At 40.6% G+C, this 13361-nt stretch overlaps 1 protein-coding gene across 3 annotated transcripts in view; it reads right to left on the bottom strand.

Annotated features, from left to right (window-relative positions):
* Nucleotides 1-13361, bottom strand: part of ano2b (anoctamin 2b) — a 66902-nt gene that overhangs the window by 45256 nt on the left and 8285 nt on the right. For all 3 annotated transcript variants that reach the window (XM_051392489.1, XM_051392490.1, XM_051392491.1), the window contains exons 3-9: nt 6476-6574; nt 6038-6189; nt 5589-5643; nt 5441-5492; nt 2292-2347; nt 930-977; nt 96-160 (exon numbers count right to left, since the gene is read on the bottom strand). In XM_051392489.1, coding sequence (XP_051248449.1) covers nt 96-160; nt 930-977; nt 2292-2347; nt 5441-5492; nt 5589-5643; nt 6038-6189; nt 6476-6574 — 527 coding nt within the window. The remainder of the gene's footprint in view (nt 1-95; nt 161-929; nt 978-2291; nt 2348-5440; nt 5493-5588; nt 5644-6037; nt 6190-6475; nt 6575-13361) is intronic.

Genomic DNA, 13361 nt, shown 5'->3' with positions numbered 1-13361 from the left:
TTGAGTTGTTAATTTGATGAAGCAAAACCATTTAGGGCTGAAAACATTTGAGTTACTGATGTGATTTCCACATTTCGGTGCTGTGGTCACGTTACCTGACAAGATCAATGGGCTGGTACTTGTAAAAGGCCGAGTATCTGGCCCACTCCTCGTGAAGAACCTGACAGGAAAGAGAGACAGAGTCAGTGTGGGTGTGGGTTGTCATGTTGAGCATTTACCAGATGTGGCAGATTGAAAATCAACAAACAATCCTCAGAGCTGATCTGGAGGCAGAAATAATTTGACTGGTTGAGTCAAACCTCAGTGGATGAAGCCAAAGAGCTGCAGTTTGAGCAACATTATCCCAAAGCGAGGGGAAAGAGAGGTAAAGGAGGAGGAAGATGAAAGAATATCATCTCACAACAATGAACTGGTTTAACAGTAAAACACGATTGCCATGACCATGATTGAATGAAGATTATTTTAATTTTCACTTTCATTTTGACCAGAGTTCATTGTCTGCTGTTGTTTTTTTCGCTTTGCTAACCTACTCTCCAAAAACAGTTTTTGTTTTGCTCCGTCCTTTGAAATTCAAGTCAGCCAGCGAGCATTGTATTCCTGAGCGCAGCTCTGCCTCGGAGAAATGTTTATTGAACTTAAACTCCAATCTGTGACAGTATTGGACAGATGGGAAGAGGAGGAACAAGCTCAGAAATGAAAAAAGGAGAAAGACACAGATGAAACCATTGTTTAGAGAAGTTCAGGTTGCCTAGCTCTTCAGCTGTTGGGAGTTTAAAATGTCTAGACTTTCAGATGACAGACGTCAGCACTGTACCACATTCTGCAGTGCTAGAGCAGTGGCTACAGTCTATAGCAGTGAACATTTTGTAGTTTATCTTTAGACAGACACGTGGAGGGAAGAGAGAGAGAAATGAGAGGAGTGGGCCTACCTGTCTGTCACTCTTCTCCTCAAGGTGTCCAGTGACCTTGTAGTCACCCTGAGGAGCGAGAAGAGAGGGTGAGTGCACATTAACACACAGACTGCAAAAATACATTATAATTAAACAGAAACTGTCCAAATACAATTCTATTCAATGTTATTTCTATAGCACCAATTCATAACAAAAGTTGATTTACAAATAGAGCAGGTCTAGACCGTAATCCTTATAAAATTATTAACAGAAACCCAACAGTTCCCACCATGAGCAAGCACTTGGCGACTTCCTACACTACACACATTTAGCTTTTAGAATTTCTTAAAGTTTATGGTAACCCTTTCTGTGAAGATCATATCTATAATGCATTATAAGCACATTCATAAAACATTACAATGTATGTATATGGCTGTATAAAACTTGTTTATAAAGTAGTATAAGTGGTGGATATAATGTATTATAAATTTAACATTCATAATGCTTTATACCTCCATACCAAAGCTACGTACCTATTGGCAATCTTTGCTGTTATATTATCATACAATTGTTAATAACTTCATACAGTGCTGTCACTTTAGTTTAAGCTTACAAAGTCCATTTTATTGATGTTTGTAAGATACTATTCATAAAGAATTTATAATAAGTTGACACTTTAGAGCAGTTCTCTCTCTTTATAACGTTATGTTTATAATGTTATGGTGGTTATCATTTTCTGTGTGACCCAGGACTCAGATTCTTCATTCAAAAATGTAATAATGTCTTATAAACATCAATAATTTGCTATAGCAGGACTTTGTAACCTTAAAGTATAAAGTGACCGCATTGTATAAAGTTATATGATACTAAGCATAAGTTGCAAATAGTTATGTAGCTTTGGCATGGAGGTATAAAGCATTAGGAATGTTAAACTTATAACACATTATTGCCACTACTACTACTACTACTACTTTATAAACCTTGTTATACCGTTAGTTGTCATGCGTGATCATAAATATTTATAGTTTTATAAAGCATTATAAATGCTATATCTTACATGACCTTCATAGAAAATGTTATGTAGTTTATTTGAGTGAAAAATCTACCTGCAGAGACTTAAAACTTGCTTCGATATCTCATCAATATCGCATTAATTGAGTTGTGTTGAGAGCAGGGATTTTTCTGAGAACCCTCACTTGTTTGTGCTTCCAATGTGCATCTACACAGCTTCAACATTTGGGATTATTAGTGTCAGCTGCTGAAAATTAGAATTTGGTCTTTTCTTCCATTTCTATTTCTGGCTAGACTGATAAGTTTCCATTCTCTGCAAATTGAATATTGTAGTGTAAAATAAATTAAAACCAAGTGGCGCCCGGTGGGAATTCTAAACCTCACACTTACATCATGGAGAGGGAAGGCCGAGTCATACACGCCTTTAGCTATCATCGTGCTGATGCCTGGAAAAGACAGAGAGAGGGAGGGAGACATGAGAGAACCCCAAAGCGGTATTTGAATGTCACTCTGAGGTTTTTTTTCTCCTCCTGCCCTGTCATCCAAATCATCACTGAAACCCTCACGTACCTTCTATGTAAATCACGACTGCATCGACTGCAGACACATTCTGATATTGTAAGCTTTGTCTTTTGGTGAAATGGGACATTTTCTCCTCTCAATAGTCTGGGCTAAAGATTTACTTTTTAAACCAGAAACTCAAGCAGCTGGTGAAGTAATAGTTGAGTCACCGGCATTAATGAGCGAGTTAACACCAAATGGCTCCAAGATGTGGCGTGAAATAAAGTGGTAGCCATTTTAAAAGAGCACCTTCTGTTATTTATCTTACATCTAGTGCTGCACACTGCTGTGTCCTTTTGATATGTTATTGATTACTGAAGATGAAACTCATCTTCTCACTAGTTCAGATTCAACGTCGTGTTCAAGGACACTTGGAGTGGTTGTAAACTCGGACTTTATCGGTGTCACTGACATTGTGCTTCCAACCAATTGGTTGTTGTCTAGCAGTCTTGTTTTTGTTGCACATGCAGGAGCTCGTTCTCTAGCTGGCTTTACATTCACATTAGTAGGCTGCATAGCCAAGCTATTGCAAAATGTCACAACTGCAGCCTGCACCGTTTCAATTCCATTTTTCAGTGCCAGGCAGACTGGGATTGGTTTACGTAGGTAACACTTTTAGTCGAGAAGTGAAGTCCTGACCTGTGAATGTCATGGCTGACACGGACACGTCTGATGACCTGGCACACCAAACTGGCTCAAAGTAATTAATCAATAAATGATCGTGCCTCAAAGGTGACTGTGAACTATGCAGTGATTAGCTGTGCTATTAATGAAACTCGCAACTCGCACACAGACAAATGCTGGGAATGCTCACTTTACCGGCTACTGGCTAGAAACAACCACAACTCCCAGAGGCCCCGGCTACAATCTCAGCCTGACCCAGGAAGTATGACCCACTTGTAGAGGAGAAGAGGAAGAGGTCAGCAGAGACACATGGAGCGGGCTCTGTGTCCGTGTCTGTGTGTGTGAGATAAAATATATACACCAATAATGAAGAGGAAAGAGAAGATAGAGGTTAAAGAGATGCAACTCTATTTTCTCTCCCCTTCCTCCCCTGCAGCTCCATCAGTACCCGCTGGCTGAGACCTTCTGCTGTGATGGGGAAGCCAAGGAGACATATGGTGGAACACTGGAAACGGGTGTCAGCTCATTTCTATATGCGAGTGATGGGTCTCATGAACCGATAGCCAGCTGTTATCTGCATATCATTTAAATCTACAGATATGAAAGGCCCATGTTAACCTGAATGATTTATGTGTCATACAGACAGTGATGGACCCATTTTTCAAGCCTCATTGAATCATTTGTGGTGTGTCTTACATATTTGTCGTTTTATGTAGCTGCGCCATCTCAATAGACTTTGTCAACATTGCCCACACAAGTGATAAACAACTGACACCGCTGCTGAGGTGAGCTCAGACTTTTAATTGCCAATCGTCCCAGCGGATGTCTTGTAGGAACACGCTGATGAGCAGGGCGTTGCTACAAAGCCCAAAACAAATGCCCAAACAAATTAGGGTTAAAAAGGTGTCTGTCTCATCCAATTATCCGTTCATTGCTCTCCTTCTTTGTGTCAGCCGCACTCCACCTCACTTCACCTCCCCACTGAACTCCCAGCGGGCATATCAATATCACCTCCCACTTCACCTGTAGTCTACCAAACACAGTCCGGTCGTATTTGAGAGTTTCAGCACAACCTCGAAATGCAACTGACAGCTGGCTTTGCCCTGCAGTGTCACACACTAAGATGTTACACAAGTGTTCCACTGCACCTGCTTTTCCTTTTTAATCTCAACCTTAAAGGGATAATATGCATGCTTTTTTTATGTCCCACAGCAGGAAATAACCTATGTCTGCTGGGGGTTGATCGAGATGTTGTTCATTCTCGGGGACTATTACCCAGCCTGTTGCTGGGATTTTAATTTTCCAGGCTATGCATGCGCTTGAAGAGAAAACTCCAAATCAAAATTTCAATACTACACTTCATACTGACTGGCCGTTTGAGCAGCTTTTGAGCTGATGGGGATGGTGCTTAAGTATGAATCAGTGATCGGTATTACAAGATATCCACAACAAAGGCTCATAAAGACTTTTTATTAAGCCAAAACAAGCAACTGCCACACCATAATTTCCGTCAATAATGTTTTCATTTGATCTTGAACTGTGAAGCACTCTGCGAAGTCTGTTTCGATATTAGCTGTAGCCTATAAATCATTTATCATCCCTTCTGATGTTTAATAATGACGAATGAAATATCCCTGCAATGATGATTTACAGGGACCTGTGATGAATATGTGGTACGGGTGCTATAAATAGCCACAGCCACTTGAAAAAGTTCCACTTTTTCTTCTTTGTAGTTCTTCTCGTTGATAGCTCTTATGAGAGGTAGAGAGGGCACAGGTATTTATATGCATACAGGTTTTCCAAGGGCCTTTCTACGTCCATTTATGGATAATTGTGGGACTGGAAAAAGATTGAGATTTATAAAACCTAATCTAACCTAATCTGCATATTTCTGTCTTTGAATCATGAATCCACACAGAGTTTTATGCATCTGGGTTTTATCCCAGTTTTGTGATTCATGACCTCTTTGCTAGATTCTTCTTGGACCTCTGCTGTTTTTAGCAAGTCACCTCCAAAATTAGCCTGTTTTTAATCAATTACAGGCCATCATACTTCAAAGGGATGGGAGAGGTAAGCAGATCCTGTTTCTTGCCAACAGAGGTGGATAAAATCATTGATTATTTTGTGCACCATTTTTAACAAGGGACAACACTGACCGACCTTTCTCAGATGCTTATGCCTGCAGCAACATTAGATCTCAAATGGGTCCACCTAATGTCAATCATTTAATTACTGACCAAGTCAAAGTATACATGTCAACCTGAAGAACGTACAGGGATTGAAAGGGCTGCATGTGTTCAGTAAACTCCTCCCAACACACACTGTTTTGCCTATGAACTGTTGTTTAACCTCACCTATGGTTTGACAGGTTCGTACACACACGGTCCGTCTCAGGATCTCATATACCTACAAAAGATGTAAGAATATTAGACTGGATATACAAGCTAATCCTAAAACACACCGCATGAGGGAAAAACAGATTCAGTGTGAATGAACACTTACTATTCGGCCCCTTGTGGCGTTGTCAAAGAATGTGTCTTTAGATGTGATGTTGTACCTGCAAGACAACACAACCGATGAATAAAGAGCTGTGTGTGAATCTTCAGCATTAATAACTGCTAAAATGTAGTGAGTCATTAGAAGTATGAGCAGTTTGCTAACATTAGCCACCTCAGCTACTGGTACCAGACCAACTGAGGCTGTAGATACAAAACTGCTGGGGGTATTGAACTAAACAGTGCATTTTATTGCTTATGAATTCAACTCATTGGATTTTAAAAGGAATTAATGTGATAAAGGTGCCATTAAATTCTACATCCCAGACATTTAAATTCAGCTCAGTTCTGCTTATCTGTGAAGTTGTGGTTTATGACAGCCATGGAAGACATAAAAGTGTGTGTGTGTGTGTGTGTGTGTGTGTGTGTGTGTGTGTGTATAGGTGCGTGTCTCACAGATGGAGTTTGTCCCTGGAGAAGCAGTGTGAGAGAAACTTGGTGCGTTCGTGGTCCTGATGTGGTACTTTGGGCTGGAAAGGCTGGTTCATTTTCCTCCACATTGTGCTCATAGCGGACCCAAAACCACTTTCCTCTTTAAGCTCATAACTCTGATGAAACACACAACACAGAATGAGTCAACTTAGTTAAGTGCCTTACAGAAAATACAATTTGTAGAAATGAAACGCTAATACATTATTGATATAAATATCATTATCAGTGTCTCTCTAGGATTGCTTATTGAATTCTGTGGCTCTGTAAAGAAGGTGAAAGACTCTTTATCAAAACTTTACATTTACCAGTGATGTTTTAGATTTAGAACATTTTCTACAATCAAAGCTAAAAAGAGCTGCACATGGACTGCTAATAAAATTCAAACTGCTACTGAGATCTCACCGTCTTGGTGGGGACTTTAATCTTGAGAAACTCGGCCTCTCGACACAGTACCGGCCAGGGCGCGTGGAGACGAGTGAAGCTGGGGCCGTGGGTCTTTAACTGAAAAACAAACAAAACTTCATGTAAATATATCTTGATTTCGTAATTGAATGCTGACCCGAACCTTCAGGAACTGAGAAAAACATGTCCACCCAGTCTTGTGGTCAGATTCAGTGGGTAAAATAATCCGATATGTGTGTCTGGATCCCCAACAAGATACAAGCTACTCAGTTACATTCATCAAGCATAGATGCCAGCTTTAACAATAGGAGGATTAGGAGTTTTATTCTTCATGTTTCTCTGTTCCTTATTCACATGTACTTTGTGTCTGAGCCAAACATTTTTTCTACTTTTCAACTCTTTTAGTAGAAAAAAACTTATTTTTGGGGGAATATATTACCAGACTGCTTGGCTGAAACTACCTGCTTACCAGACCATCTGTCAGTTCTGCTTTGCAATCCAATATAGCCGACAGACTTTAGCAGGAGAGGCCTCAGTATGTGCAGCACTTACGCTGTACTCAATTGCTTCTCAGCTGCTTTTGCCTTCAGATCTCAAAATTGGCATCTGAAGCCGCAACACAACATTTCAGATTGCACAGCACTCCAAGTTGTACTTTACATCTGAACCAGTCACAACCAATCCCTGTCATCAGCCTGACCCACTGAAACAGTTGGCGTACCAGTTTGGCCAGCAGCATTACTGGTATTTATAAAAGATAGATGTAGCCTCTGTTCCTAAAGCAAAGCCTGGAGCTGTTTTTCTTCACTACTTGTTGTTGTAGCCAGTTCCTGATGCATTTTTAGTTAATTTTTCTGTACCTAACGAAACAGAAATAATGTATTTACTGTATGTAAAATAAAATCCTGACTCATCTAGCTTGTTCTGCTAATGAATCATTGTCCGGTGCCCACACTGTAATTATTATTTAGTATTAAGATGCATTAGCAAAATGTGATAATTGTCAGCTTCAAATAGCATCAAAAGGTGTGTGTGCACTGACAACTTCTGGCCCTCTGTAGTCGACTAAGGAGCAGCAATTTAACAGAAACATAAAGCTCATTGTGAGCAGCTGTGACAACTGCTGCTCCAAAATCTATGCAGCAGCCAGTATGGAGCTGTGTGAGTTTGTGTAACCAGAAAATAAAGAGAGCGGAGCCAGCAGGGGACAGCCAGGTAACCTTACCCTCCCCAGACCCCCGTCAGCTTCAGTGAGGGGGGGGGTGACAAAAGAAAGGTGGCATGGCAAATGATAGAAACCTGAAACGATTCCCTTTCTCCTCTCTCGACTCCTACTCTCCTGAGATCTCTCACTCCCCCTCACCACCACCCCTCCTCACATATATATTACTGTACCTTCTGCTACCCGCTAGACACTGTTTCACTGACTGATTGATTGACTGGCTGACTCACTAACTGTCACTCTTGCTCCTCTTATATTTCATTATCTTCTGCCTCACTCACATCCACACTGTCCTTGGTCATACAAAGCGACACAGTGGAGCGTAAAGCCATTAGCCTTTAACTCTCCTTTATTAAAATGTTACAGAACATATGTACATATAAGACAACTGTTTGTAGGTAGCATGTAGTTTTAATGTTTGAACTTTCAGTCTGACTTTGTGTTCACGTTAGCTGTGTCCTGTTGGGGAGGGGTTGTTATTTTTGCCCTAACCAATCAGTGTTAGGGCAGAATAAGCAAGAGTGACATATTTGTCCCAAGGATGTCGTTTTAAGTCAACATGGAAGATGGCTGCTAGGAACTGTTAACTTAATGTTTGTCATGTCCATCAGGCAAATGTGCACATTTATGATTTGTTATTTCTGCAAGTCGGCTTACAAAAACCTGTAAAGCTGTGTCAGTCTCACCCATGCCTGATGCCATTTTTCTGGCTCTTTGCAGAAAGATGACATCCTAAATCCTATACCTGCCAACAAAGCTCTTTGGTTCACCGATCCAAGAAATAGCCATCAATGAGCATCAACCCTGATGCTTTAAAGGTCCAGTGTGTAACATTTAGGAGGAAATAAAATAGAATAGATGATTCATAGGTATGTTTGCATTATTTATTGGGAGCGACTGGGATTGAGCAACAGGTTTCCTCCAAGTGAAAATACTGGAGATACATGAAGTTATTTGAAGACAGATTATTTTAAGGAGTAACACGTCAATTTCTGTTTTCAATTAAAGATTAACTGCAGCGAGTCTAAAAACCTTGCACTGCCAACAACAACATGTTTTTTCCACACCCAGTGCAGAGGGGTATTGCACAAAAGTAGGATAAAGAAATCCAGGATAATTGAGCAAGCGCGGCTTGACTTAGCCTGCTCAGCGCATCCTGTCTTAATTGGTTGCACGTTTGCCGAGCCAGGATTAAAAGGTGCGGCTATGTCAAGCCAGGTGTAGATAGTCGGGATAAGTGCGTGTTCACGGCATACTGAACTAGACCTCGCGATCGCTCACAGAATCACCGATGGGAACATGGATAAGAGTCGCGCTTCATATTTCACGGCCGCTGAACAACAGCTCCAGATGGAGTTCTATGAAGAGGTTGAAGGTTTATGAAAAAAAGGCAATACCAATGCCATAATTAAAGAAAGAGAGAAAGCCTGGCAGACAATAGCGGACCAGCTTAATGCTTAAGTAGTCCAAAACTGTACAATGAATAAACAGTGCTCCACTGGAACTGTCATAATTAGGCTACAATTAAAGGACTAAAGGAGTTACTTTAAGTCCACTAATCAACGGTTGTACACTTTGCTTTAAATGTGGCAAGTACAGGTGCATGTTGCTCAGGAAATGTAGAGTATGATTAAGTGCTAACAATCCATCTATTTCTATCTATTTTATTTTTCTATCCTTCATAAAGAACAAACTTGTCTGGCCATAAAAGGACCTGGCAGCAAGTTAAAATTAAATACAAGAACATTTTGCAGGCTGGAAAGTGACTATAAAGTGGATAACAGTGAACAAATGAGGTGAATAGATTAGCTGTCTGCTGACATGTTGAATGTCTGTATGATTGTAGCAGTTAAAAAAAAAGCCCATAGAACTGGCACAGGGGGCCCACCAAGCCACGATATGTGCGGCAAATGGCTCCTTTATTGAGGTTCTCTGCATCCCCAACAGAATAAAGGAAGCTCCCACTTGCAAAACATCTCAATGTAACACAGACCATCTGTGGTACAGTGAGAGCATGGCTTCTTGCCATCTGGTGCTGTATTTTTGGACCCAGCAGCCTACATAAATATCTTAGTCCATCACCTGAGAATCTGTATCTCTCAATGAGATAGTCATCTCCAACGGCCAATGGGTCTGACCTGTCCTGGAAGACTCTTTCATTACTAAATGCTCGTCTGAGGATTAGGGCTTCCTCATCCAGAACATCCTCCAAAAAAGGGCAAGCCATTATGAAGAGGGAACAGGTGTGAATAATATATATATATATATATATATATATATATATATATATATATATATATATATATATAATGGCATGCCGTTTAGGAAATGAAGCTTTGAATATACTGCTAAAAATGTGAGAATACTGAATGAAATTAAAAACCTAGTTGTATCCTTTTCATCAAAGTGATAGCCTTCTGAATTAGCTGGTTTTACAAAATGGCATCAGTTGAAATATTACAATACTTTCTTGAACTGGAAAACTTTTTTGCTTCTGCTGCCACGATTAAAAAAGGAGTGAACTTCTTCGTCAGGAGAACGGTATTGGGCACGGGTACTATGGGAAGGATTTTGGCCCGTACAAGCACTTGCCAATGAGTTAATAATGTCCTCATTGCTCAGTATTGCTGCCACAAGGTTCCTGACTGACTCATTCTCACTTCTACAAGATGGCAGCAGTGCCTTGATGACCAGTCAAGTTTCATTCCATATATTCAAAGTTTCATTTTATATATTCAAAGATTAATTTCCTAAACGGCATGCCATAATATATATACTATATTGCCCTTGTCACAGATTTCATTGAAAACACCTTTGCAACTTCATCAGCTGTGTTTTGTAATCTCAATTACTGCAATAAAACACATATTTATGCAATTTGACAAGCAGTCTTCATTAGCATAGCAATATAACACTTGGCCTGAGTAATAATACTACCACTTGAATCAATATAAAACGACTGTTGCAATTACAAACAGCCAACAGATTTAAATTAAATGAGAAATGACAATATATATGTAATATTTTACTGCAAGATAATTAAAATGATGCAACATACTTAGAAAGACCATTGACATGCTGTAAAACACATTAATTCCTCACAGGATTGACGATGGACTAATCTTAGCCTGACTGTTAGCCTGGTCTGGAGCAGGCAAGCTGCAGAGAATATATCACCATAGTAACTTGGCCGGGATAAGTTTGAGCTGCTTTCATGCAACCGACTTGAGGCTAAATTCAAACAGGATGACCAACATATCCCGGCTTAATCCCATATCTTGGTTTTGTGCAATACCCCTCAGGCGTGATGTAGCATGATGCTTGTTGTGGTCATGGTGAGGCCACTGCACACCTGTGTTTTTGTTGTGCCTAGATGGAAGATGCAGTGCTTTCTAGTTCAATTTTTTTGTCAGATGACCCTTCGTTAGGACTGGCTGCATTTCTTCATAAAGGGATCAAATCATGGTAAACACGACTGCTTAACAGTATCTAAGACAAGTGCCATTGCTATGACAAGTGTTTCTCCAAATTAGACTACTTTTCCCATAATCACTGTTGCTACATAAACAAGTAGGAAGTTCTTTAACTATTGGCCCTTCACCACATACTACACAGCACCATCTTCTGAGTGGTGGTCTTTGTTCATGGTGCGTATTGTACTGTCACAAAATGAAAATGTGCAATATTATAAAATGCTGCCTCATTCTTTTTACTTCAGCCTCCATACCTCGCCTTCCTCCCTCTCTTACTTATACCCAGCTTCTACCAACATTCATTATATTCTACCCATTGCCTCACATTCATTTCTCAGCCCTCTCACCCGTTTTCCCTTCTCTCCCTTCCCTTCCTTACCCCCTCCCTTCCTTTCCCTTCTATCGCTCCATCAAAAAGCAGAAGATATAAATACCTTTCAGCCTGGAGAAGGTTAATTAGTAGAGGGATTTCCAATTAGCTCTTTATCTCTGTAGGGGGGGTAACTAGGACGCCGCCGTGGGCGTCTTTGGATGATGGGGGGTGCGGGGGTGCGGGGGGGGCATCAAGTATGAGAGGGTGAGCTGTTAGGCGACAGGGTCGCTGGGTGGAAAGTGAAGTGTTGAGCAGAGAGACAGTGAGTGAGGAAGAGAGCGGATGGTGAGAATGAGAGAAGGATAAAGACAGTGGTAAAATGGATCACACAGAGAAAGACAAATAAAGACAGAGACACAAAGAGAGCCTGTAAGGGGGGGTTGACATTACAGGATCATTACAGGTGGGCGGATCGTGGGATCACACTGGATACATCTCTGGCTACCTGTTGCACACATATGCTATTACCTGATCATTTGTGTGGACTGGCTGTATTTTTCAATCACTGAAACCTGCTGCTTCTTGTTTCCACACAATAAGAATGTGATCATAAATTGTCAAGGACCATGTCTTAATATTGGTGGATTTTAATTTATGTTTCATCCTAACATTATGCAAAGCTTTTATTTTCACATTTACATTTATAGCAGGAGCAGCTACAGGTTTCTGCTGCAGAGCTTTAACACACTGAAAACCTCATCCCTAACATATGGAGTTTGGAGTTGCCACAGTAACAGTTATGGTTACACTTCATCTTGAGTTTTTATGCTCCCAATTTCTGTGCTTAGACAATCCTCTCTTATAAACCCAGCCTCAAAACCTTTTGCCTGCTGCCTTTCCAAAATAATGTAATAATGTTTTTTTTTTTAGAAAAGCTGCAGTGAAATCAGGCATTTTAGGCTGCCACAATCCTCAAAAAAGCCTGCAAAATCCTGGAGGGACTGTTTTATCTTATAACCGGAGCAACAGGGTACTGTTGTCTCCTCACAAAGTCCAAACACATGGGTATTAAGGTGAATGGGAAAATGTGTTAGTCCGTCTATATGTGTGAGGAAAAGTTGCGACTATAAGTCTACTCGCAACTTTTCCTAGGCAGTACCTAGCGTCTCTACCAGTGTATTCTGGGAAAGATGCCAACCTCCTCTAAGTATAGATGTATAAACATAGCTAGATACCGCCACTTTTTGCCCAAGTGTTACTTGCTGTATTGCAACTGTGAAATCCCTTGCAACTCAAAAAGCAGTTCCCCATAGACCACCCTTACATAAGAGACGTCTGTCAAACCATTGACAGGATACTTCTGACTGCAAACAAGGCGAGTATTATGAATTTCCATGAAGGTCTCTATATTTCCAAAAGGGGCTTTTCCATGGGCACTTCTGGCCATCCCAAGTCAAACCCTGATTTGCGTTACCAATTTAAACACATCGAGTTGTGCCAGAACGCGCCCAAGATGGACCATCTCCAGAGTTAGGCCCAAGTGCACCCAACCGCCTCCAAGCCAGCTGTTTGCTTTCAGCTGTATTGGAGTTGTGTGAACTTACTGCTGATGAAAACTCAACATTTCATGATTTTTCTGCTCCATAATAAAACCTGTAAATATTAAAGTAACCAGGGACTTTATATTGTGAAGGATTCTTAGGAAATAAAATGTGTTTATCAACATAGCAGAGCTTAGCTAGCTGCTTTTCTTCAATAAGAAGTCGGCATACCGCAGAGAGGAAAATGGCGTGTTTATTTGTGCTTAAGAACATAACCGCTGTGAAACAATCAGAAATAAAGTTTGCCTTATCTTCCCCTGAGTTTCACGATGCTAAC

The sequence above is a fragment of the Dicentrarchus labrax genome, unplaced genomic scaffold (assembly GCF_905237075.1).
Source record: "Dicentrarchus labrax unplaced genomic scaffold, dlabrax2021, whole genome shotgun sequence".
NCBI classification, from domain to species: Eukaryota; Metazoa; Chordata; class Actinopteri; family Moronidae; genus Dicentrarchus; species Dicentrarchus labrax.
The sequence above is the reverse complement of the archived record's forward strand: the minus strand, read 5'-3'. Positions and strand labels throughout refer to the sequence as shown.